Below are 22683 nucleotides of genomic sequence, written 5' to 3'. Positions count from 1 at the left end.
GTTATCATCATTAACGGGAAGATAATCAGTGCTTTCTTCTCCCTAATGTCAGCGTATTCAAATACAAGGCCCTCACAACCGGGTGTTCCAGTGCGTAGACCTCGACTGGTTAAGTGCATCGTACATTTCGGTAGGTTGTGCCTTAATTAAATTTACATTTAAGAGGCCACCAAATCTCTACACTTTCTTACTTTGTCAGTGGGTTTCTAATCGTGTTTAACTGACGTGAATCATCATCAGTACGCTACTGATCTTTTCTTTTAATGATAGATCACAGTGACCCCTGGACATTTTTTATCTCAAACCAAATAAAAAAGCGAGGGAAACCTTTCTGCTCAGCTTTGTCACAAATAAACTCTCCGTTTCTGAGCCATACTCTAACTGATATACTGGGGCAATTTTAGAGGATCACAGTGGATTATGGGTAAAAGGCCAAGGATGAATTCCTAAAAAAAAAAAAAGGATGGATGACACTGAAAAATTAAAAGCTTGAATTTAATTGCCATTTTTCTAGAAATTAAACAAATGAAGGGTGGTCCCTGACTTATGAAAAGTACTGTGGCTAAAACAGTAGTGGCAGTTATCTTGAAGAATACTTTTTGTGCTCGTCTCCATTATTGTAGATAACAGCGGGCCACAGGCACCAGACGCTGAAACGGATGCAGATTGAAGTAGCAATGTAAAAGATGCACACTGGGGAGTACAAACTTCTATTATTGTGCTCTGTTATAGCAACACAGCACGGCTGATGGACTATGATTGTGTTAAGAGCCATTATTTCACAAATGGGATGGGACAGGGTAAAAGTGACTATAAATAATGAAGCCTGGTTTAAATTTATATTTGAAGTGTAGATTCAAGACTTTCATTTGTTACTACATTAGCGCTAGAAGACCACATATTCTTGTGCTTTGTATTTGATGAAAAGCTGCTAGTTAGAGATGAAACAGTTACCAGTTTCACAATAAAAGTCCTGAGAGTTTGTGATAACATTTAAAAAATATATAATTATATATAAATTAATTAATAATTGTAAAAAAATATATAAATAATTACATTTATTGTGGTGAATGTAGAAAATCAGACTGTTGCTGAGTCTTTAGAAAAGAAGGCAAAAAATAAAACTGGTGCCCTTACACAAAGATATTGTTGTGAATTCCCTTTAAATGTGTGGTGGTGTGGAACTTTTCCACTGAAATAAAAATTATAACATTTTAAAGTAAATTACTGCACTTACCTCTGCTTGAAAACTTAGTGTTAACCAAAGATAGTAACAGTCTCCTAGTGGCTACCATTTCACACAAAGTGCATTAGTCTTGTGTTGGGGGAATCATGGCGTAGTGACAGGGCCACAGTGTGGTGCCCAATCTCATCTCCTCGCCTCACTCCTCAGTGACCAGGGCTGTTAAATCAGGACGGGAAGGTGATATTGGGCACCACACCGCAGCTCCTGAAAACTGAGTTGCTACTAATGGTAATGCTAACTGATGCCCGTTCACTTGGAAAATGTGCTGGTTTATACAGTTTGTTTCATTAACATCCAACAAGGCCTTGCAGGCAAAAAAGACATTACCAACACATTGTTTCTTGCTGATAAAAGAGGTACTATTTTTGCAAAGGTGCTTTAGGTTTTTTAGCCGTTGTTGGCCACAACCACAGCTAACTCTTGCAGGGTTTCACTCATTCATTTATGCATCCCTACTCTATATCTCTCTCACACACACACACACACACAGTGAAATCTAGACAACTCCAACCCAAATATGAACACATACAAGTCATTCTCTGAACATGGTACAGATCAATATTTAATCACAGTCATAGTCACTGGATATTGTGAAGGTGTATGATAATGGTGAGTAAATCATCATATGGCAGAAGCCTAGTTCCTGCTCTTGTCCTATGTTTTTCCCTTTCCATCGTACAGAAAAGTGGGAATGAGTCAAAAATGCACTCCAACCTATTCGTACACAATGCAAGTTAATGTAAATGTACTCCGTTACTAACTGTTTAATCATGTAATTTCTCTCAAACAATTTATCAAATTACCAAACCTCTCTCTTTGGCACTAAAACCAGATCCTACTAAGTGCAGTCAAAGCTGCCAGAAACTGTCCAGACTTGAGCTTTTATTAAAAAAAAGGGGGCAATGTGCACTAACGATTCTCTCTGCGTGACCCTATAGCCCCTGCCAACAATGTTTCACATCTAATATATGGCTCTAAGATGAAGGTAGCATTCAATTCCTTTATTGAACACAGCTCTCTCTCTCTCTGCCTGCACCGGGAGTAAAGTGGAGACGCAGCACGGCCTGCAGTTTTTGCTTTCCCTTAACCGATTGTGTCGCCGGGATATGAAATTCAATTCGCAGGCCATCAATCTGACACAATTCAAAAAGTAAGAGGGTGAATAATGCGTGCCTCGAATGATTTTGTTTCTAAAAGTTGGAGACAAATTAAAATTGCCGAGCCAGGTCCCTTGTTGTGGCCTGTGTGATTTAAAGCCAGTGTCTGGCACAGCCTGGCACCCATCTCCCTGCAGTCCCCCAACCTCCATCTCTCTTCCTTTCTCTCTCTCTCTCTCTCTCTCTCTCTCATTAAAACCACTACAGAGTTCCTCCCAGGAGAGAGGTTTAAAAATAACTATACGATAGTAGCACACATCAAATAGCAACTATTCCCTTAAACAAGGTGCTTTAGAGTGAGGGAATCTTTTTCCTCTGCTGTTTGTATGGGCTACAAAAAGCCTCCTAAACACATGGCTTGGTGTCACAGTTTGAGTATTTTTTGTGCAGCTTATGCTGCTGAACGAGTAGCGATGACAAAAAAAGGGTTTTGTAGTCGTGCTTCATCCCAGTCCCAAGATTTCTACAATAAACGCCAGCACACATGGATCAAAGTCCTAAGAGAAATCAGCTCTGACACCGTGTTGACAATGACAGACAAACAGCTCGGGAACCCACTGGGAGAAGAGCGCCATGCTGAGAGTTTCTCGTTTACCATAATCCCCGAATTGTAGTAATAATGCATGAAATGTATTTTCCCGTGAATGGTTTATCATGTTTCTAACCTGCCTCCCTCTAACGGTGACCGATCTGAAAGGATGCAGAATAAGCATAAGCATGAAATAGGCTCATTTGCATAATGAGACTTATCTAAAATCAATTAGCAAATGCATTTACAATTGTAGCGGCAAATCATTTAGCAAGAAACAATATCGCTCAATCAAATTAAGCGGAAGAGCACGGATCAACAATCTAAATGGAAAATGTGCCGACGTGCAACATGAAAGAACGCAGAGCAACAACAAGGTGAAGCTCTTATCACTGAATGGTCAACAGGAGCATGATGGCATTATTCCTTCATAACTAGAAAACGTCTCTGCCTCCACCCCCCCATTTTCCCAGAGGTAATAGAACAATTAGCACTTGAATACTAGAAGCTAGGCAGGTTTGGGTCTGGCTAGTTCTCGGACGGGAGACTTCCGAGGATGTTTGGGATAGCTGCTGAAGGTGGTGTTGTTGTTGGGGTCAATAGGGGGCACCCTCCCTGTGGTCTGTGTGGATCACAATGCCTGGGTGCATTGCAGGGACACTGTACGGAACAAACAGTGATGTATTTCAGACGAGAAAAAAAATAAACCTGGGGTCCCGACTCGGAGGTCCTAACCATCTGAATGGCATTTCTGCACACTCTCTAATGTCCAGCCAAATGTATCCCTTTAGTCACTTTGGGCCTTCTAACTACCCCTATGCTCGAAATATACTGGATCAATCAATCATTCTACCTCATCACCTCTCTACCTGATAGCTGATGTGTCGTGAGTGTTCTGTGTGTAATGGCTACCATCGCGTCATTAAGGTGAATGCTGCAAATTGGTGGTGGTTAAGGCATCTTCCAACGCTGGAAGAAAAGTGCTGTATAAGTGTACCTATCATCATCAACCATCATTAAAACAAGAGAAAGGTCCAGATCTCCAGTCCCCAACACTCCGTGTATGGCTAAAGTAATAAAAACTGACGTCGTATTTGTCTTCAAAAACCGGTGGCCAGTTCCACAGTCTCTGCTCAGAAAGCGTGCTCAAGACAAGTCACATAGGCACCTCAGACACAAAGACACAGCCATTTAAGACTGAAAGACATTGCCGTCTTTTAGGCCTTGACTTGATAGTCTTCTTCAATCGCATTAAAAAGCTCTCAGACTAACGGGACCTGAAGGTAAAAACAGCAGAGGCAGCAGTGGAGTTGCTTAGTGCTGTGCTGTGAATATGTCGCAGCTAACAAATCTCACCACTTAAGGTTGTCGTTTACCTAATGCAGTGCAGAACTCCATTAGCTTGATAAGGCATAGACTGGTTAGCATGCTCCATAGCCACAATTACAGACATTTGGATCGGATACAATTTCGAGGACTGAATGAAATCTCATCATCTTAAAATATCAATTAAAAAAAGCATGTCTGATAGCGCCACAATTCAGTTCACAATTCACCACTCAATATTTGATAGCCTTATATGTTCATTTCTAATTAGAAATCATGCTAGCAATACACGTTACCAAATATGTTGCTTCAGTTAGCTCAGAGGAAAGGTTGTGTTAGAATGATATGCTGCTGGACCCAGGAAATGCTAGCTTACTAGCTGAATATAGCCTAGCAGAATAAAACTCTGATGCTAAATGTAACATTCAAACAGAATTTTGTTAAATAACTGTTCTAGCATCAATTCCAACACAGTACCTTGACACTATTGTAGGGCTAACATGGTGACATAACAGTCTTATCTATACCATGCTACCATGTGGAAATTGATGCTAATGTGTCAATATATATCACACTGATTAATCAGTAAAAAAGTTAACCTGTTACTACTATTGCTTGAGATATGCTCCCTTCAGTCAATGGGAGTAAACTCCACAATCTGAGTGAGAATTAAAGGTTATTTATAGAGAAATAAATCTCATTAATCCCTGTTTAATAATCTGTTTGTTCTGAGCACACAATTTGATCGAAAGAGAAGCTGCTGTTTGCTAAAAAATGCTCAGGTAAATCCTGCAAATATTGAAAATGCAGAGATGAACATGACATGATGACAGTTTAAAACTGCACATAAGGCTACTACTTTCTAAGCTGTTTGATAGCACATTTGATACTGTGATGCTTTACATTAATTAATTAACTTGATTTGCCATAAGACCATGATATTTTTGACCTGTATGAGTTACATTGCCATTCTCGTGTCTCACATCCAGCACTGCAATACAGACCAACGCTATAGCGCACCCCATATCAAAATATATATTGTAGCTCTCCAGTGAAAAGAAAGACACAGAATGAAAGTGCATGGCTGCAACGTATGGATCATACTCACCGTCCTTGTCAGCTCTTCGGAAGATCTGTAAAGAGACCAGAAAAGGACTATGATTATGCGATTTTTACGTCAATATAATAACAGGATTTACACCAAACACTCGTTCACATTGGCATCAATGTACATCAGTGCATAACCCAACTATGTCCACAAAACATTTTCTTTAATGCCATGAATACAGTTCATCACCATGGATCAATGCGCTGGAGCTGCTGAGAGACAGAGGTGAGGCATTTTACAGCAGAAACTTGATTATACTGTCCACTCACATGTGAAATAGAGCACTTAAAACGCATGGGCAGAGAGAAAAATCATTACTTCTAAAAATTTCATCCACTATAGGACCATTTGCAAGCGCTGAACGCAGGCTTCTCTAAGCTCCAGGGCTTTGTGGTCACACTCTCTCTGGTTATGGAGGATGCTGTGACTCCGTGTGCCACAGTTTCTGTACCACTGTCCCTGACGATATGGGGTTTCTGACTTGTGCAGCCGTGTAGTAGTGGTAGTTCAGTTCCTCCGGGTGACTGTCTGTGAGGAGTATGGTGTGTTCTCTCTGTGTCTGTGTGGGTTTCCTCCGGGTGACTGTCTGTGAGGAGTGTGGTGTGTTCTCCCTGTGTCTGCGTGGGTTTCCTCCGGGTGACTGTCTGTGAGGAGTGTGGTGTGTTCTCCCTGTGTCTGCGTGGGTTTCCTCCGGGCGACTGTCTGTGAGGAGTTGGTGTGTTCTCCCCGTGTCTGCGTGGGTTTCCTCGGGGTGACTGAGTTTGGTGTTCTCCCTGTGTCTGCGTGGGTTTCCTCCGGGTGCTCCGGTTTCCTCCCACAGTCCAAAAACACACGTTGGTAGGTGAATTGGCGACTCCAAAGTGTCCATAGGTGTGAGTTTGTGAGTGAATGTGTGAGTGTGTGTGTTGCCCTGTGAAGGACTGGCGCCCCCTCCAGGGTGTATTCCTGCCTTGTGCCCAATGATTCCAGGTAGACGCTGGACCCACCGCGACCCTGAATTGGATAAGGGTTACAGATAATGAATGAATGAATTATGCAGTACTGTTATGGTCAAAACTGCTAAATAGCATTAGGAAACAACTTATATAAGTATAATATTTAAAGGGAATGTATGATTGTAGGGAAAGGCAGTTGCTGTTTGGTTGTTTACGTTCAGAAGCTCTGTGTCTTTTATGGTGGAACAGTATTGTTGATGGGAAAAAGCGAAAAAAAAAAAAGTTTGTACGTGGCTAAAATTTAATTTATCTGCAAGTTATTCACTGTTTGAATTACCACAGAACTTCATTTGTAATTAGAGTAGTTTTATTTCTGCAGCACTTTCAGAAATGCACTTAGCCATCTCCCCTCATTTCAGTCCTTGCTTTTCAACGTTTGGAGAACTCTCCATTGTCTAAAAAACCTCCAGTTGCCTTGTATACCAGACCGAGACAATTCGCTTTTTTAATCATTTACAAACAGTGTCTGACCATGAACATCGCCTTTAATAGATGACATAAAGCAGTCAAAAGTTGAAGCATTGGATCCTCGTACTCATCATCTTCCTGTTCCACTTTAAATAATCAAACTCAAACTGATATTCGCTTCTATGAATTTTCCCCTTAGAGGCTGTAGTAAGCTTCTTCAATTTTCTGGTCCACTTTAAATGAATGACCTTTTAAGGAGATATTTTACATTCCACCTTAAGCTAATGAAAAGAAATAAAAAGTAGATTTTTGTAACTGTATCAATTCAAAGTTATTTTCTTGTTCTATACTAATACGAACACTGCTTCTTACACAACAGCTTCTTCAACAGTATTTCCATTCCACTGTAAATGGCCCACTATTTAAGGTGGAAATTTAAAATTAAATGTCTTGTTTTAGCTTCATTGTGTGAGAGTTAGACTTCCGGCCACACACTCTCTCACCTCTTACATATTCTGAATGCTATCATAACTTCACATTCCACCTTAAATGATTCAGCTGCAGTTTGGCAGCTATTCTGTTTGACAGTTATTATGAAGTTGTGAAATATAAATTTGATACCATTCTAGTTTTCAATACTAATGCTGCCTTCAAGCTCTGCTGGAAAAATGTAACTCAGATCAGATGCGTGCACGTGAACACCACCCCGCTGTCGTAATCACTTGTGGGAAATCCAGATTTTTCAAAAAACATGGTGACATTTTCAAGGGGTATGTTGGAGCCAGTTGGGGCTTAATAAGCAGTCAATCATTTTTAACTCCAGTCACTCGTAACACGTTTCAGCTGTCAAAACCGAAGCCATACCATGTTGTGATTATGACCTCTGAGGTCATAAACCAAACTTGAAATCAGCGTGTAATGTCCTCATTTACATATTCAAATATGGGACTGCAGTTGTTGCAATTGTTTTCTGATTCTCTGATATGCTGAGTAATGGAGTTAACCATTTACAAACTAAATATCTGAGTGCAGGGGACAGTATATTGATTACTAAAAATGCACTAAAGTAATTACTTCACTCTACTTTGGTTTTTCTGTCTGTAAGAAAAATGGACTCAGTGCTCAGGGATTCATTAGGTTTATTGGCTACATAAGCTAACCAATTAGCTTACGATGAACTTAGCATACATTAGCTAAATTAGCTACAGGCACTCATAACAGATCACATACAACAAAGCTGTGGTTCTTTTATTCTTGTTTAAAAAAAGAAAATCACAAGCAGCTTTCCTTCAATCTGTAGGTTTACGTACCCACAGTAGACAAAGATGGCTGCTACAAAAGGTACAAATTATTCATTTTTTTGCAAGAATTTCTTGTGATTTTAAATATACCTTGAAAATGCCTTTAATTTTTACTTTAAAGAGTCTTCAAAAAGACAGAAGCCTGGTCTTGTAAGAGTGGAAATACTGGTGCAGTGAAAATGCCTGTAAATAACTACCAATAGTGGTTCATTACATTTCACCTCTGTTCAGTACATGGAGGTGAAGGCTCTGTTATAAAGGACTGAGAGTTGGGGCAAAAAGACTCAAATGAAAATTGTTTCAATAGTGTTTGGGTCCAAAAACTAGTCGATACGCCTGTGGATCTTTTCAGTTCTGACACCTGCCATGTTCACTTCTACAGCTCCTCCAGAAGACTATGTTGCCAATGAATGAACTGAAAAGCTTTAAAATCAGATAAAACACAACCTTTTTTTATTATTATTATTTTAGGTGAGAGTCATTTGTGCGCCATTTTTTCTCTTCCACATTGCTGCCACATTTTTTTATCTTCCACTACAGCAGGAAGCGAGCACTGACTGGATACTTTGGAGCCAAGACTAAGATCAATAGAATTTAACTTACATACAATTTGTCTTATGTTCACTTTATCTTACAACCCCCACATAATTTGCCATTAGTGTCTTTTTCAATTTACTCAAAGGGAATGGTGGTTGCAGGGCAAAAGTTTCATTCAAGACCTCCAGAGAAGGTGAGAAAACAAACTAGCTTAGTGTAGTGTAAAATCTGCTACCCTCTACAGGGCAGATTAGGGTTCGATTCCCAGACTGGGCAGTATGGTTACATTATACAACTATTTTAAGCTGCTTATCAGCCGTGGGAGTGTCTAAATTCAAGCTGATCTTTGTAGCTTGGTAAACACAAACTGTCATGGCAGATTAAAGGAAAACAAGTGCTTGATTCCCACTGGAAATCGCAACGTCAATAGGAACATACCAGGACGTTTTAGAGAACTTCATGCTTCCTGCTGCTGACCACCTTTATGGAGATTCAGATTTCATTTTCCAACAGGACTTGGCCCCTGCACACAGTGTCAAAGCTACCAGTGCCTGGTTTAAGGACCATGGTCTCCCTGTTCTTAATTGGCCAGCAATCTCTCCTGACCTTAACCACATAGAAAATATATGGCGTATTGTGAAGAGGAAGATACAATACTCCAGACCCAACAATGTAGAAGAGCTGAAGGCCACTATCAGAGAAACCTGGGCTCTCATATAACACCTGAGGAGTGCCACAGACCGATCGACTCCATGCCACGCCACATTGCTGCAGTAATTCAGGCAAAAGGAGCCCCAACTAAGTACTGAGTGCTGTACGTGTTCATACTTTTCATGCTCATTTTTTTTCAGTCGGCCAGCGTTTCTAAAAATCTTTTTTTTTTATTGGTCTTCAGTAATATTCTAATTTTCTGAGACACTGAGTTTGGGGTTTTCATTAGTTGTCAGTATTAATCATCAAATTAAAAGAAATAAACACTTGAAATATATCACTCTGTGTAATAAATGAGTGTAATACACACATTTTACTTTTTGAATAGAATTACTGAAATAAATCAACTTTTTCAGGATATTCTCATTTTATGACCAGCTCCTGAGAGAGAGAGAGAGAGCGAAGAGAGAGAGAGAAGAGAGAGAGCAGAGAGAGAGAGAGCGAGAGCGAAGAGAGAGCAGAGAGAGAGAGAGAGAAAGAGCAGAGAGAGAGAGCAGAGAGAGAGAGAGAGAAAGAGCAGAGAGAGAGAGCGAGAGCGAAGAGAGAGCAGAGAGAGAGAGAGAAGAGAGAGCAGAGAGAGAGAGAGAGAAAGAGCAGAGAGAGAGAGCAGAGAGAGAGAGAGAGAAAGAGCAGAGAGAGAGAGAGAGCGAGAGATAGAGAGAGAGATAGAGAGAGAGAGCGCAAACAGAGAGAGAGCGGAGAGAGAGCGAAGAGAGAGCGGAGAGAGAGCGAAGAGAGAGCGAGAGAAGAGAGAGAGAGAGAGCGAGAGAAGAGAGAGAGCGAGAGAAGAGAGAGAGCGAGAGAAGAGAGAGAGAGAGAGCGAGAGAAGAGAGAGAGCGAGAGAAGAGAGAGAGAGAGAGCGAGAGAAGAGAGAGAGCGAGAGAAGAGAGAGAGAGAGAGCAGAGAGAGAGCGAGAGAGCAGAGAGCAGAGAGAGAGCAGAGAGCAGAGAGCGAGAGAGAGAGCAGAGAGCGAGAGAGCAGAGAGCGAGAGAGCAGAGAGCGAGAGAGAGAGCAAAGAGAGAGAGAGCAGAGAGAGAGAGAGCAAAGAGAGAGAGAGCAGAGAGAGAGAGAGCAAAGAGAGAGAGAGCAGAGAGAGAGAGAGCAGAGAGAGAGCAGAGAGAGAGAGAGCAGAGAGCGAGAGAGCAGAGAGCGAGAGAGAGAGCAGAGAGCGAGAGAGAGAGCAGAGAGCGAGAGAGCAGAGAGAGAGCGAACAGAGAGCGAGCGAGAGAGCAAAGAGAGAGAGAGCAGAGAGAGAGAGAGAGAGAGCTGGAAAAGGAGAGAAAAATATGTCATGAACATAAAGTCCAGAAGTACTTGGAAGCGCTTTTACCGTTAATGATGCCTATGTCCCTATGTCCTTTTACACATGTCAGATAAAGGATTAAACTGATCTTCCATCAATCAGATAAAAAGATAAATGGCCGCACATTCAGCGAGGTCTGGACAGAGCAATTTGGGCAAGAGTTCACGGCAGGAGCACGGCGGGGCTCCATCACCCGGACTCATAACAGGATGTGTTTTACGGTGTCCAACCTGACACGTCAGACAAGACGGCCGAGCCAGACGGGTGAGGGTGCGTTAAATTGTGGTGAAATTGGACGAGATCAGCCCAGGTCTTGTCCGATCGAGCGTTTATCAGGTCTTATGCCGTGTGGGAAGATAATGTAGGTGACCCAGTTTGGCTTCACTTCAGAAGAGGGATTTTTCACAGTGATGGTGGAAATGGGGACGGCGGCCCAAAAGTGAAAAGGCCTTGTGAGAGACATGCGATGGCTTGAAAAAGGTGGCCACAAACAACTGGGCCAGTTATAACACCTGATTATCCACTGTTACGCTGCGCTCAAAACAACCGCTCGGGATCTCAGGTGTCTGTGTGATTATCCAAGCAAGGTTAAAGTCTAAGCTCGCAATATTACAGTTCAAAACTGGAGCTATCACTCTAATTAGGCTGCCCAGAAAATTCCACACAAAAGGGAATGCTGTATTATATAAAATGTCTCTAAAAAGGTATAAATGTCATTCAAGCCACTGTCCACTCGGTTCTATTCATTCATTGTCTGCAACCCTTATCCAGTTCAGGGTCACGGTGGGTCCAGAGCCTACCTGGAATCATTGGGCACAAGGTGGGAACACACCCTGGAGGGGGCGCCAGTCCTTCACAGGGCAACACAAGCAGTCACACCTACGGACACTTGAGTCGACAATCCACCTACCAGTGTGTGTTTTTGGACTGTGGGAGGAAACCGGAGCACCCGGAGGAAACCCACACAGACACAGGGAGAACACACCACACTCCTCACAGACAGTCACCCGGAGGAAACCCACACAGACACAGGGAGAACACACCACACTCCTCACAGACAGTCACCCGGAGGAAACCCACGCAGACACAGGGAGAACACACCACACTCCTCACAGACAGTCACCCGGAGGAAACCCACACAGACACAGAGAGAACACCAAACTCCTCACAGACAGTCACCCGGAGGAAACCCACGCAGACACAGGGAGAACACACCACACTCCTCACAGACAGTCACCCGGAGGAAACCCACGCAGACACAGGGAGAACACACCACACTCCTCACAGACAGTCACTCAGAGCGGGAAACAAACTCACAACCTCCAGGTCCCTGGAGCTGTGTGACTGCGACACCTACCTGCTGCGCCACAGTGCCGCCCCCCTCAGTTCTAACTACATAAAAATATGTTAATATTAAAGATAATTTAAAGTGTTTTAAGCTGGAAACCCATCAGTGGAGGGACACACACAAACACACACAGGTTTGTGCTGAACGTACCTGTACTCTCAGCAGGAAATATACACCAAAGCTTGTATTATGAAGTGAACATTTAAAAAAAACAAACAAAAAAAAAAACAAACAAAAAAAACACAATCATTTGTGGTCAAGCCCACCAATGCACATTTTCTCTTTGAGACGCATGATGTCAATACATTTCACCCTGCTTCTAAACCAGTGGCACTGGCCAATCCAACACACCAGAGATCACCACTGATCGCAGATGCCCTCACTGACTGGGACCTTGCAGTGTGATAAGGGTGTGGTGTGGACCATTCTATCCACCCAGAGAGTGAAGCAAACTGTGCTCTTTTGGACTCCAAATGGTCCATGACGCCATATAGAGAAACATAGAGAAGCATGACTGTCACTCATTCAGCACAGAAACTAAAGCATTATTAGACATTATTAATATGTTTTTATGGCATTTGGTATCTGCGCTTCTGCAGAGAAACGTCATTCCTTCCTCCACCATGTGAGTGAGACAATGCAGTGTTAGGAGTTTTGCCCAAGGTCTTGTTGATATTTCTGCCCGAGCTGGGAACCGAAACCTAGTCTGTCTTGAAGAGGGCAGCGTTCTGAAGCACTGCGCTACACCAACCACATTTAGTGAAGTCTAACATACACAGTAATATGTAATGACGTGTAATGAATAATGAAAGAATGGTCAGGAAACACAGGAATCGTACGGAATATAATGCATTTTTTCAGAGTGTGACTAACAGCTACTCCTACAGCTGGAATATGGGACCCAAGCTGCAGAATGAGGCTGTGCTCCTGCTCTCAGAGGAAATGGGGTGTAGAAGATGACATTGTGGTGAAGCCCACGATTGCTTCCATCTCCACCAGCTCAACTCCACAAAATACAGAGACTAATCACCACTCGACTCAGACTGCTGCTGTCAGGGTGAGAGATGGAAGGAGAGGGAAGGGAGGGGGAGGGGGGGGGGGGGGCACATAGAAAGGAAAGGGATAATGCAAAAGTAGAAGAAAAAATTGAGAGGGACGGAGAGATACATAGTGACAGGGACAGCATGGGGGAATAAGATAAAAGTGAAGGAGAGAAAGTGTGAGGAGAAAAAAAGGGGAGTGAGAGAGTAGGAGAAAAGATAGCAGAAAGGGACAGAACAGTAGAAAGAAAACACAAAAGAGAGGAACAAACAGAAAGAGGGTGAGGGAGAAAGAGCGAGAGAGTGAGTGAGAGAGACTATGACAGGGAGGGAGATGGAGAAAGTGGGAGAGAGGGAGAAAGGAGATAGAGTTGTCAGGATGGATAGAACACTGCAAATGAATCCTATAGAGGAAGTGTAGAAAAACTCAGAAACCTATCAGACTGAGAACACCAATCAGTCAGAAGATTACACACAGTATCACTGCCCATCTGTCTTACTTTACCTCATCATCACTATCACTATCACTATCAGTTTATTTCTAGTGCTGTTTTTTGTTATGCTCCCTGGCATCGACCAAAGGAGCCTGGTTTCCCCTTTAAGGCTGATTTATGCTTCTCCACTGGCTCAATGTTGAGCCTACGCCATAGTCTACAAGCGCCCTTTGTGAGCATTTACGCTTGTGCATTAGTGTCTGTGTCGCTGTGCAATTACACCACAATCCCACTAGGGCTGCATCACAAACATCATCCTCCACCATGTGTAGTACACAAATTTTGTATCTGAGGTAGTGGAACCTCTACTAACGAACTTTCCAAGATACGAACCGGGCATTTGAATATTTTTTGCCTCCACCAACGAACCACGACTCTAGAAACGAACCCGAGCCTCCCCCGAGCCGGCGTCTGGAAACGGCCACTGACCCCAATAGGAGAGTCTCCCAGCGCCCCCCAGACTTGAGTGAGCTTTTAAGATTAGCACATTGTAGCTTTAGCAATTTAGCATTAGCGTAAATAGCAGACACTGAAATTGGTGCTAAGTTAAGCCGTATCTACGCTTCGTCTCCCCACATTCACCACCTACTCTCCGTTATTCCACCCCCCCCCCACCTCCCGTCATACAGCCTGTGCCTGTGTTACTCCTCCAGCCAGTCGTCACGTCTTCAAGGTAGCGATGTGTAACCACTTACAACTTTATTATTTCTTTTTTATTACTGTTTCCACTGTATTTCTCTTTTATTTTTAGTAACGCTACATGTATTTTTTACTAATTTGAGAGTGTTGTAAACATAGATCAGTGCAGAAAGGGTGACTTTCGGGGCGGGGGCTGGAACACATTAATTGCTTTTCCATTATTTTAAATGGGGAAAATTGACTCGAGAAATGAACTTTTCCACTTACGAACCGGGTCACGGAACGGATCAAGTTCGTAGGTAGAGGTTCCACTGTATCTGTATTTTTTATTCATTCCACGACGTCCAAAGCGATGTCTGATAAAATCTCTCGCTGATCTGCCGCCGTCTGCAGTCTCAGTAGTGTGGAGAAGAAGAGTTCATATTTCTGGACCTCCTCAGTTCAGCTTGATCCATGTTCATCCTGAGGACTGTGGTCCAGTCACAGTCGATGAGGTCTGCGTTGACACAGGGCCTAGTTACGTTTCTGGGGAGGTGTGTGTCAGGAAACGGCGCAGGGATTTCATCGATGCGGGACCCACGTTACTGACAGCGTAGGTTTGACACAAAAGCATAACCTGGCCTTTATGAGGCTTGGTTTCTCTCATGGTTTCTTCCCCGTGCACCGAGGGAGATTTCCTAGCCACTGTCACCTTTGGCTTGCTCATAGAAGACTGTGTATAAGTGCTATATGAATATGACTGATCGATTAATTGATTGATTAAAACCGTGAATAGGTGAAGTGAACAACAATGATGATCTGGTTACAGGGGACGATGTTTTGGTCACAGCATCTCTTAAATGACTGTTCCTGTGGGGGGTTCCTTTTATGCAGTGGTTAGTATTTACCAAAATTGGTCCAATGAAGGACAACCACGGAACCGGCGACAGGGTCTTGGGTGCCTAAAGCTCATTGATCTGATCTCACAGGAGAGCTACTGTAGCACACACCGCTGACAGAGTTCATTATGGCTCTGATGGAAAAGGTGCTAGAGAACACAGTGCAACACTGAGCCCCTCTGACCCTATCGCCAGTTCACCGGTGGTCCGTCCTTGCTGTGGCTACTTTGGTACCTTTATCATTTGATCACCTCCATCTTCAGAAGGCTGTGATCAGCTGGTCCTCCAGGGTTTCTGTTTGAATCACACTGCCACAAGATTAGAACCACCGACACTGACGGCTGATTATCAGACACATCTTTAAACTGAGAAATTAAAAACTCCCTGTTCTCCCTGTGTCTGCGTGGGTTTCCTCCGGGTGACTGTCTGTGAGGAGTGTGGTGTGTTCTCTGTGTCTGCGTGGGTTTCCTCCGGGTGACTGTCTGTGAGGAGTGTGGTGTGTTCTCTCTGTGTCTGCGTGGGTTTCCTCCGGGTGACTGTCTGTGAGGAGTGTGGTGTGTTCTCTGTGTCTGCGTGGGTTTCCTCCGGGTGACTGTCTGTGAGGAGTGTGGTGTGTTCTCTCTGTGTCTGCGTGGGTTTCCTCCGGGTGACTGTCTGTGAGGAGTGTGGTGTGTTCTCCCTGTGTCTGCGTGGGTTTCCTCCGGGTGACTGTCTGTGAGGAGTGTGGTGTGTTCTCTCTGTGTCTGCGTGGGTTTCCTCCGGGTGACTGTCTGTGAGGAGTGTGGTGTGTTCTCTCTGTGTCTGCGTGGGTTTCCTCCGGGTGACTGTCTGTGAGGAGTGTGGTGTGTTCTCTCTGTGTCTGCATGGGTTTCCTCTGGGTGCTCTGGTTTCCTCTCACAGTCCAAAAACACATGTTGGTAGGTGGATCGTCGACTCAAAGGTGTCTGTATGTGTGAGTGAATATTTGTGAGTGTGTGTGTGTGTGTGTATGCATGTGTTGCCCTGTGAAGGACTGGCGCCCCCTCCAGGGTGTATTCCTGCCTTGCACTCAATGATTCCAGGTAGACTCTGTACCCACTGCGACCCTGAACTGGATAAGGGTTACAGATGATGAATGAATGAATGAATGAATGATTTACCCTAAAGTCTTTTAAATTACTTACTATTCTAATGCAATTTTGTAACTACAATGAAACTAGTTTGAAAGTTACGTACAATATAAAGATTAACCAGATAGTGATACCATTGCTGTTTCTTTTCAATAAACTACTTACACACACTGCAGCACTGTGCAGGAATGAAACAGTAGAATACACAGACAATGGAGACAAACAGAAAACCAAAGGCAACAAATATAAATCAGAAATATGAGATAAGCACTACAGTACTCCATAGTCGCCTTAATTCTCTCTACAATCTGCACTCAGCTGCCTACTTAGGAGCTCCAGTTCATTGATTCTCTGAGGCTGCCGCAGTAGGTCCTGGCGCTGATCCAGTTTACTAAGCAAATGGCAATACTGTTAATATTTCAAAGTTCACCCTTACGAGGAATCGTCAGCAAATGTCATGTGCAGTCACCGGCTGAGTCCAGGTGATGGAAGCACGTGACCGACCTTCTACAACACGACGTATAGAACAGCACAGTGCTCTACAGACTCCCATTATACACCTCCAGGTCTATAATATCTTACACTGCCATCAAGCAAGGATTAAGCAATAATTACGCTATAACTGCACAGCGCAAATGTCAAGATGATGAGAGCTTTGTGCAACACAATGTGGCTCTTTGGACTGTTCGTGGATAACATTCGGTTTCAAATTGCAGAGCTGGGGTGTTAGTGAAAGCCTTTTTTCATTTCATTTGTTTGTTTTATTGGATCAAACGTCAAGCGGCCTTCATCCGTAAGTGTGGACTTCTGTTTGGAGGAATTATTTTCTTGTGAGAAAAGACGGATTCACCTTATTTGATCTGAGCAAAAAAACTGATGAATTTAAACCGCTTGCATCTGTCTGCAATACGAACAAATCTGTCTCTGAAAATGCACGCCTGCGCACTTCGACACGTTAATGCATGTCGCCTGCTTCACCCCCCCCGCCCAAAAAAAAAAAAACCCATCATATTTGAGACAACTCCTCGTTTTAAAACTGGAAAAATAGATGTTAGTGGCTTGTGTGAATTGCATGTTGCTCGGGAGGACAGCAGTTTGTTGACGGTTCCTGACTAGAATCTAATTAGATTCACTTTACTGGCCACTGTTCTTTCAGAGGAATTTGTTCTCCATATTTTACCCCAATCCATGCAGTGAAACACGCATTTACCCACACACACTAGTGAACACCAGGGGGCAGTGAGCACACACATGCCCGGAGCGGTGGGCTGACCTAGCCACGGCGCCCTGGGAGCAGTTGGAGGTTAGGTGCACTCTCAAGGTCTTAAAATAACATGTCTTGAATCACAGAGTTTATAATCGGCTGTAAACTTCAGATCTTCCAGTCGAACAAAGTGCCCTGTGTGGTGTAACAGTTTTAGTTTTATAATCTGTGAAGTGCACTATGTAGGGAGTATAGAACTAATTGGAATGCAGCTGGAGCCTCTCCTCCATTGTTGTTCGGATGAGGTGACAGCACTAAGTGCATTCAAACAGGCAAAAAAACAAACAAACAAAAACAACCCACATGAAATCTGGTCTGGTCGTTCACATTCATGTCGCATGCCCCGAATCGGACATGCATCCAATCTAGGACCCCATACTGTGAAAGTCATACTGTGAATCTCTATCTGCAGTTATTTTAAGTTGTGCAGTTGTTTGGGACAGATGTTTAGACCCGAATGAAATTTCAAGCCGATATCTGATGATGTATTTATTGTAATAGATGACACTAAGGAAACATTGCTAAACTATCTGCATTTTATTCATTCCTTAGCATTTGTTTCCACTTAATTAATGTCTTCTGCAATGTCAGTGCAATCCGGGTGACTGTCTGTGAGGAGTGTGGTGTGTTCTCTCTGTGTCTGCGTGGGTTTCCTCCGGGTGACTGTCTGTGAGGAGTGTGGTGTGTTCTCTCTGTGTCTGCGTGGGTTTCCTCCGGGTGACTGTCTGTGAGGAGTGTGGTGTGTTCTCTCTGTGTCTGCGTGGGTTTCCTCCGGGTGACTGTCTGTGAGGAGTGTGGTGTGTTCTCCCTGTGTCTGTGTGGGTTTCCTCCGGGTGACTGTCTGTGAGGAGTGTGGTGTGTTCTCCCTGTGTCTGCGTGGGTTTCCTCCGGGTGACTGTCTGTGAGGAGTGTGGTGTGTTCTCCCTGTGTCTGCGTGGGTTTCCTCCGGGTGACTGTCTGTGAGGAGTGTGGTGTGTTCTCCCTGTGTCTGTGTGGGTTTCCTCCGGGTGACTGTCTGTGAGGAGTGTAGTGTGTTCTCCCTGTGTCTGCGTGGGTTTCCTCCGGGTGACTGTCTGTGAGGAGTGTGGTGTGTTCTCCCTGTGTCTGTGTGGGTTGCCTCCGGGTGACTGTCTGTGAGGAGTGTGGTGTGTTCTCCCTGTGTCTGCGTGGGTTTCCTCCGGGTGCTCCGGTTTCCTCCCACAGTCCAAAAACACACGTAGGTAGGTGGATTGGCGACTCAAAAGTGTCTGTAGGTGTGAGTGTGTATGTATGTGTTGCCCTGTGTAGGGCTGGCGCCCCCTCCAGGGTGTATTCCCATCTTGCGCCCAATGATTCCAGGTAGGCTCTGGACCCACCGCGACCCTGAACTGGATAAGGGCTACAGATAATGAATGAACGAATGATTTACCCTAAACTCTTTTAAATGGTTTACTATTCTAATGCTATTCTGTAACTACCATGAAACTATTTTGAAAGTTACGCACAAAACACCAGACATTTTGTGAACATTGTTTTTTGGTCTAAATCTGCTCGGTCTGTCATGGGATTTATTTAGTCCAAAAATAGACATTGAAAACTGCGCTCTTTTTGGTCCAAATGTAGCCCTGGAGACATTTTTTCCAGATCATTTGCCATAGTTCAACCAGCTTTAGATGTAGGGAGACACCTTTTTGCAGACGTCTTTTCACCTTTCATTTTAAACCAAATATAAACTGTTTAGACGGATGATCAAATCGTCTTTTTTGTGTGTAGGTAGGTATGAGAGAGAGAGAGAGAGAGAGAGAGAGAGAGAGAGTGTGTGTGTGCTGGGATGTGGAGTTTCAAGGGTTAAACAGACATGGTGGATGATCTTTTAGCTTTGGACGCACAGTGAAGCACACTCCACACAGCTTAGGCTCGGTGAAGGCTTCACGCAGGTAATGGAATCCACCCCCGAAGAGAAGCTGGAAATCAATTCCCTGACAGACACCTGCGCTCCCAAGTGAGTCTCCATGAAGCGCCATGCACTCTCACTCTCTCTCCCCCTCTCTCATATTCTTAGCTCCCTCTCTCACACCATTTCTCTTCGTCCTCCTGTGCCTAAAACCTCATTTTTCTCCGGAGTGATTCTGTTAATTTCACATTTCTGGGGTACGTTTCTGCCTCCAGTCTTTTTTATCAATTTCTCTCCTAATTTTAACTAGCTTTAATGCACCGCTTCAATGTAACACCACCATTTGCCATAACTAGGTCTGGAAATGAACTACTTTCCCTTCCACAGGCAGGGATTTCACTTTCTTCCCCCACATTTGTTCGTCTCAAGGGACAAAACCATCAGGTAATGAAGGAGCAGAGAAAAGCACAGAGGCAACACTTTGACCTGCTAAATCAATACAGCTGAGACCTCGCCTCACTACAGCGGGGCTTCACTGGAAAAGCTTCATCAATTATTTAAGCAGGGTGTGCCTGTCACATACAGGGTCGAGGGGGATGAAAACAGAAATTCTAAACAAATGTATAACGGGCAGGACACCAGCTGCGGGGGACGTTACGCATAAACACATCTGAATACAGACTAGTCCTGTTCACTGCATTCAAACTCATCTGAAATTAGGAAGCCTCCAAACGGCTGTGAGGAGTGTTGTTTTTCTGTTCCCCACTCCGTACAATTCCTGCCCCCTGCACTAGTATCAGCTCACATTCTGAGTGACACTCGCTGGAGTATGAACTATTAACCAATCACAGCAGAGTACAGCAAACTGGTGCTGATACTGGAGGGCGGGACCTGACGGAAAACGAGTGGAGAGAGAAACCAGAGCGTTCGGTTCCAGCTGCTGAGTTACATAGCGTGGTTTGAACATCACAACAGAGGCAGAAGAGTGCGGACACAATTTCTGAGGCGTGTCAAATTGTCCACTGGTGTGTGTGTGTGTGTGTTACTGCCTTGTGCCCAGTAATTCTGGGACGGCTCCAGACCCACCGCGACCCTGATCAAGGATGAAGCAGTTACAGAAGATGAATAAAAGAATTAAGGAACTAAAGGATTAACATCATTAGCAATAAACCTGAGAGTTCAGTGGTGACTGCTGAGAAAAGCTGATGCTTTAAGGATGGAGCCCAGAGCTTCATTCCCAGGCGAGAGCTGAGAGAGGAGTCTGTGGAGGTGGCAGTGCTGTGAGCGGTGAAAGCAGACAGAGCCGCGTTTGGATATTGTATAGTTTCAGTGACATACAGTGAGACGTGGGGGAATTGTTTTGATATGTTCTTTATGGAAGTTCGCGCTGTGCCTTCACACACTGAGAGTGGACGTGGAGCTTCTCGACACGTCATAAATAAAACCATTTCTGAGTTTGGACATTTTAATGATTCTGGTTTAAGAGAAAACATCTCCGTTTAAAAAGAGCCCCTCGTGTGAACCCTGTGTTTAATCTTGTAAACGTGCGCATGTGGTGCCGTTTATAAGCTACAGCACGTGTCCTGAACGAACAGGCGGTCATCACCGTGGCTGAGAATATTCACAGGTTTCTTATGTCACAAACCTAAGGAGCGAATCCTGTCACACTGTGGGCGGGGCTGACTAACAGCAGAGGGGTGACTGAGGACAGAGGTACTGCATATTCATAGATCTGCGCATAATAAATGATGGCAACCGTGCCGAGCGATGCCTTATTCATTCGTAAGTCATTATTAAGGCTTTTTAACGTCATTTTGTTCTTAGTAGTAACTTTAAATCTGTAATTCTGAACCCTGAGTTTGGGTTTAACAGGTTTTAATCGATGATGTTATTGGGGGTGGGTCTAAGCTCTAACAAGCCCCTCCAAACATATCCCCCTCTAATAACCTGACTCGGTAGTGGACACTATTTAGTGCGGTACCTCTCGGATTTGGACGCAACCCCCAACTTCTTCCCAAGTCGTCGGCTCTCGTAAAGTTAAAGTTGAGTTAAAGTGCTAGCCCCCTGACCGCCAGCAGCAGCCTTAAAAACAGCGGGGAGGAGAGAGACGGAAAGGGTCCACTCACGTCCAGGATGACGGAGATGCCTTTGCGCGGCTCCGGGGCGAAGAAGTGCTCCTGCGCGACGGCTTCCTCCTCCTCCTCCCGGGCCAGCTCCCGCGTGGAGATGCTCTTGTTGTCGCTCATCTTGGTGACTATCCAGCGGACGAGCCCGTCGATGCCCCCGGGCTGGGCTCCGCCGCTGCTGCGGGCCGGTGCAGCCGTCGCTGAGTCGCTGTCCGCGGGCTGCTCGCCGCTGGGCTGGGCGCGGAGTTTCTCTTGCTCTTTGTGCAGCAGCTTGTGGACACCGTCCCTGCAGTAGCGCGCTGCCTGCTCACACATCCTTTTGCCTCGGCGCGTTCATGCTGCGCGCTATGGGGGCCGGTCCCTCCTCCCCTCTGACATCAGCGCGGACGGGCGCGCGCGCGCACACACACACACACACACACAAGCGCGGGTTCTCAGGGCTGGAGCTGCTCAGCAAACCTGCTTTTAGAGTAGAGCCCAATGACTCCTTACATCGTCCCTCTGTAACAAGTCCCTTAGACTCAACACAGGAGCAGGTAAACCATTCAGAACTGGGCTCCTCTGCGCTGATCTCAGACCATCGCTACTCTGCAGTTTTGAGTTCCCCCTGCTGTAAAACATTCTACACCCAAGGTACATCTAAGGCAGGGGTGTCAAACCAGATCCACGGAGGGCCGTGTGGGTGCAGGTTTTCTTTCCAACCACGCAGAAGCCACACCTCATTCCACCTGTTTTTAATCATTGGATCTAATCAATAGATCTTGACTTTCAGTAGTGGGGGGCTTCTGCGTGGTTGGAAAGAACACCTGCACCCACACGGCCCTCCGTGGATCTGGTTTGACACCCCTGATCTAAGTGGTTTAGATGTGGTTCTACACATTGGCCTTAAAGCAATTTAATTACTTACAATTACAGCTTCAGAGTCGTTGTGAAATCTCATGCCATTTACTTTGATAAGCTCTGTTCACTTTTCCTCTTCTGTCTGTGGCCACATGCGTTTAAAATCCTCCAGAATTAGTTTGTCGCTGGACACCTACCCACTCTCCAGCCTGGACTTGACGGCGAAATGTAATATTAAAGTTGAAAAGGGAATTCCATCAACTGTCCAATATTCCTACTACACAATTCAGAGACAGGGGTGTAATCTAAGGCTTGTGAATGGGTGCGTTTCTGAGAAACATTTAGAATCAATCATTCCAATGTTGGCAAATCAAATATACAATTTAAAGGCAATGTTTACAATTGTAATAAAAAAAAAACCACTTTTTATAAATCTCAGATGTTTCTTCAA

At 44.4% G+C, this 22683-nt stretch overlaps 1 protein-coding gene across 1 annotated transcript in view; it reads right to left on the bottom strand.

The window, feature by feature from the left end:
• necab2 (N-terminal EF-hand calcium binding protein 2) overlaps window positions 1-21724 on the bottom strand; it is a 151590-nt gene extending 129866 nt beyond the window's left edge. Inside the window, exons 1-2 of the mRNA XM_066685346.1 lie at window positions 21393-21724; window positions 5367-5391 (exon numbers count right to left, since the gene is read on the bottom strand). Coding sequence (XP_066541443.1) covers window positions 5367-5391; window positions 21393-21707 — 340 coding nt within the window. The 5' untranslated portion in view covers window positions 21708-21724. The remainder of the gene's footprint in view (window positions 1-5366; window positions 5392-21392) is intronic.
• Window positions 21725-22683: the final 959 nt, after the last annotated feature.

Source organism: Hoplias malabaricus, chromosome 11 (assembly GCF_029633855.1).
Source record: "Hoplias malabaricus isolate fHopMal1 chromosome 11, fHopMal1.hap1, whole genome shotgun sequence".
NCBI classification, from domain to species: Eukaryota; Metazoa; Chordata; class Actinopteri; order Characiformes; family Erythrinidae; genus Hoplias; species Hoplias malabaricus.
Note: the sequence above shows the minus strand (reverse complement) of the source record. Positions and strands in the feature narration are given on the sequence as shown.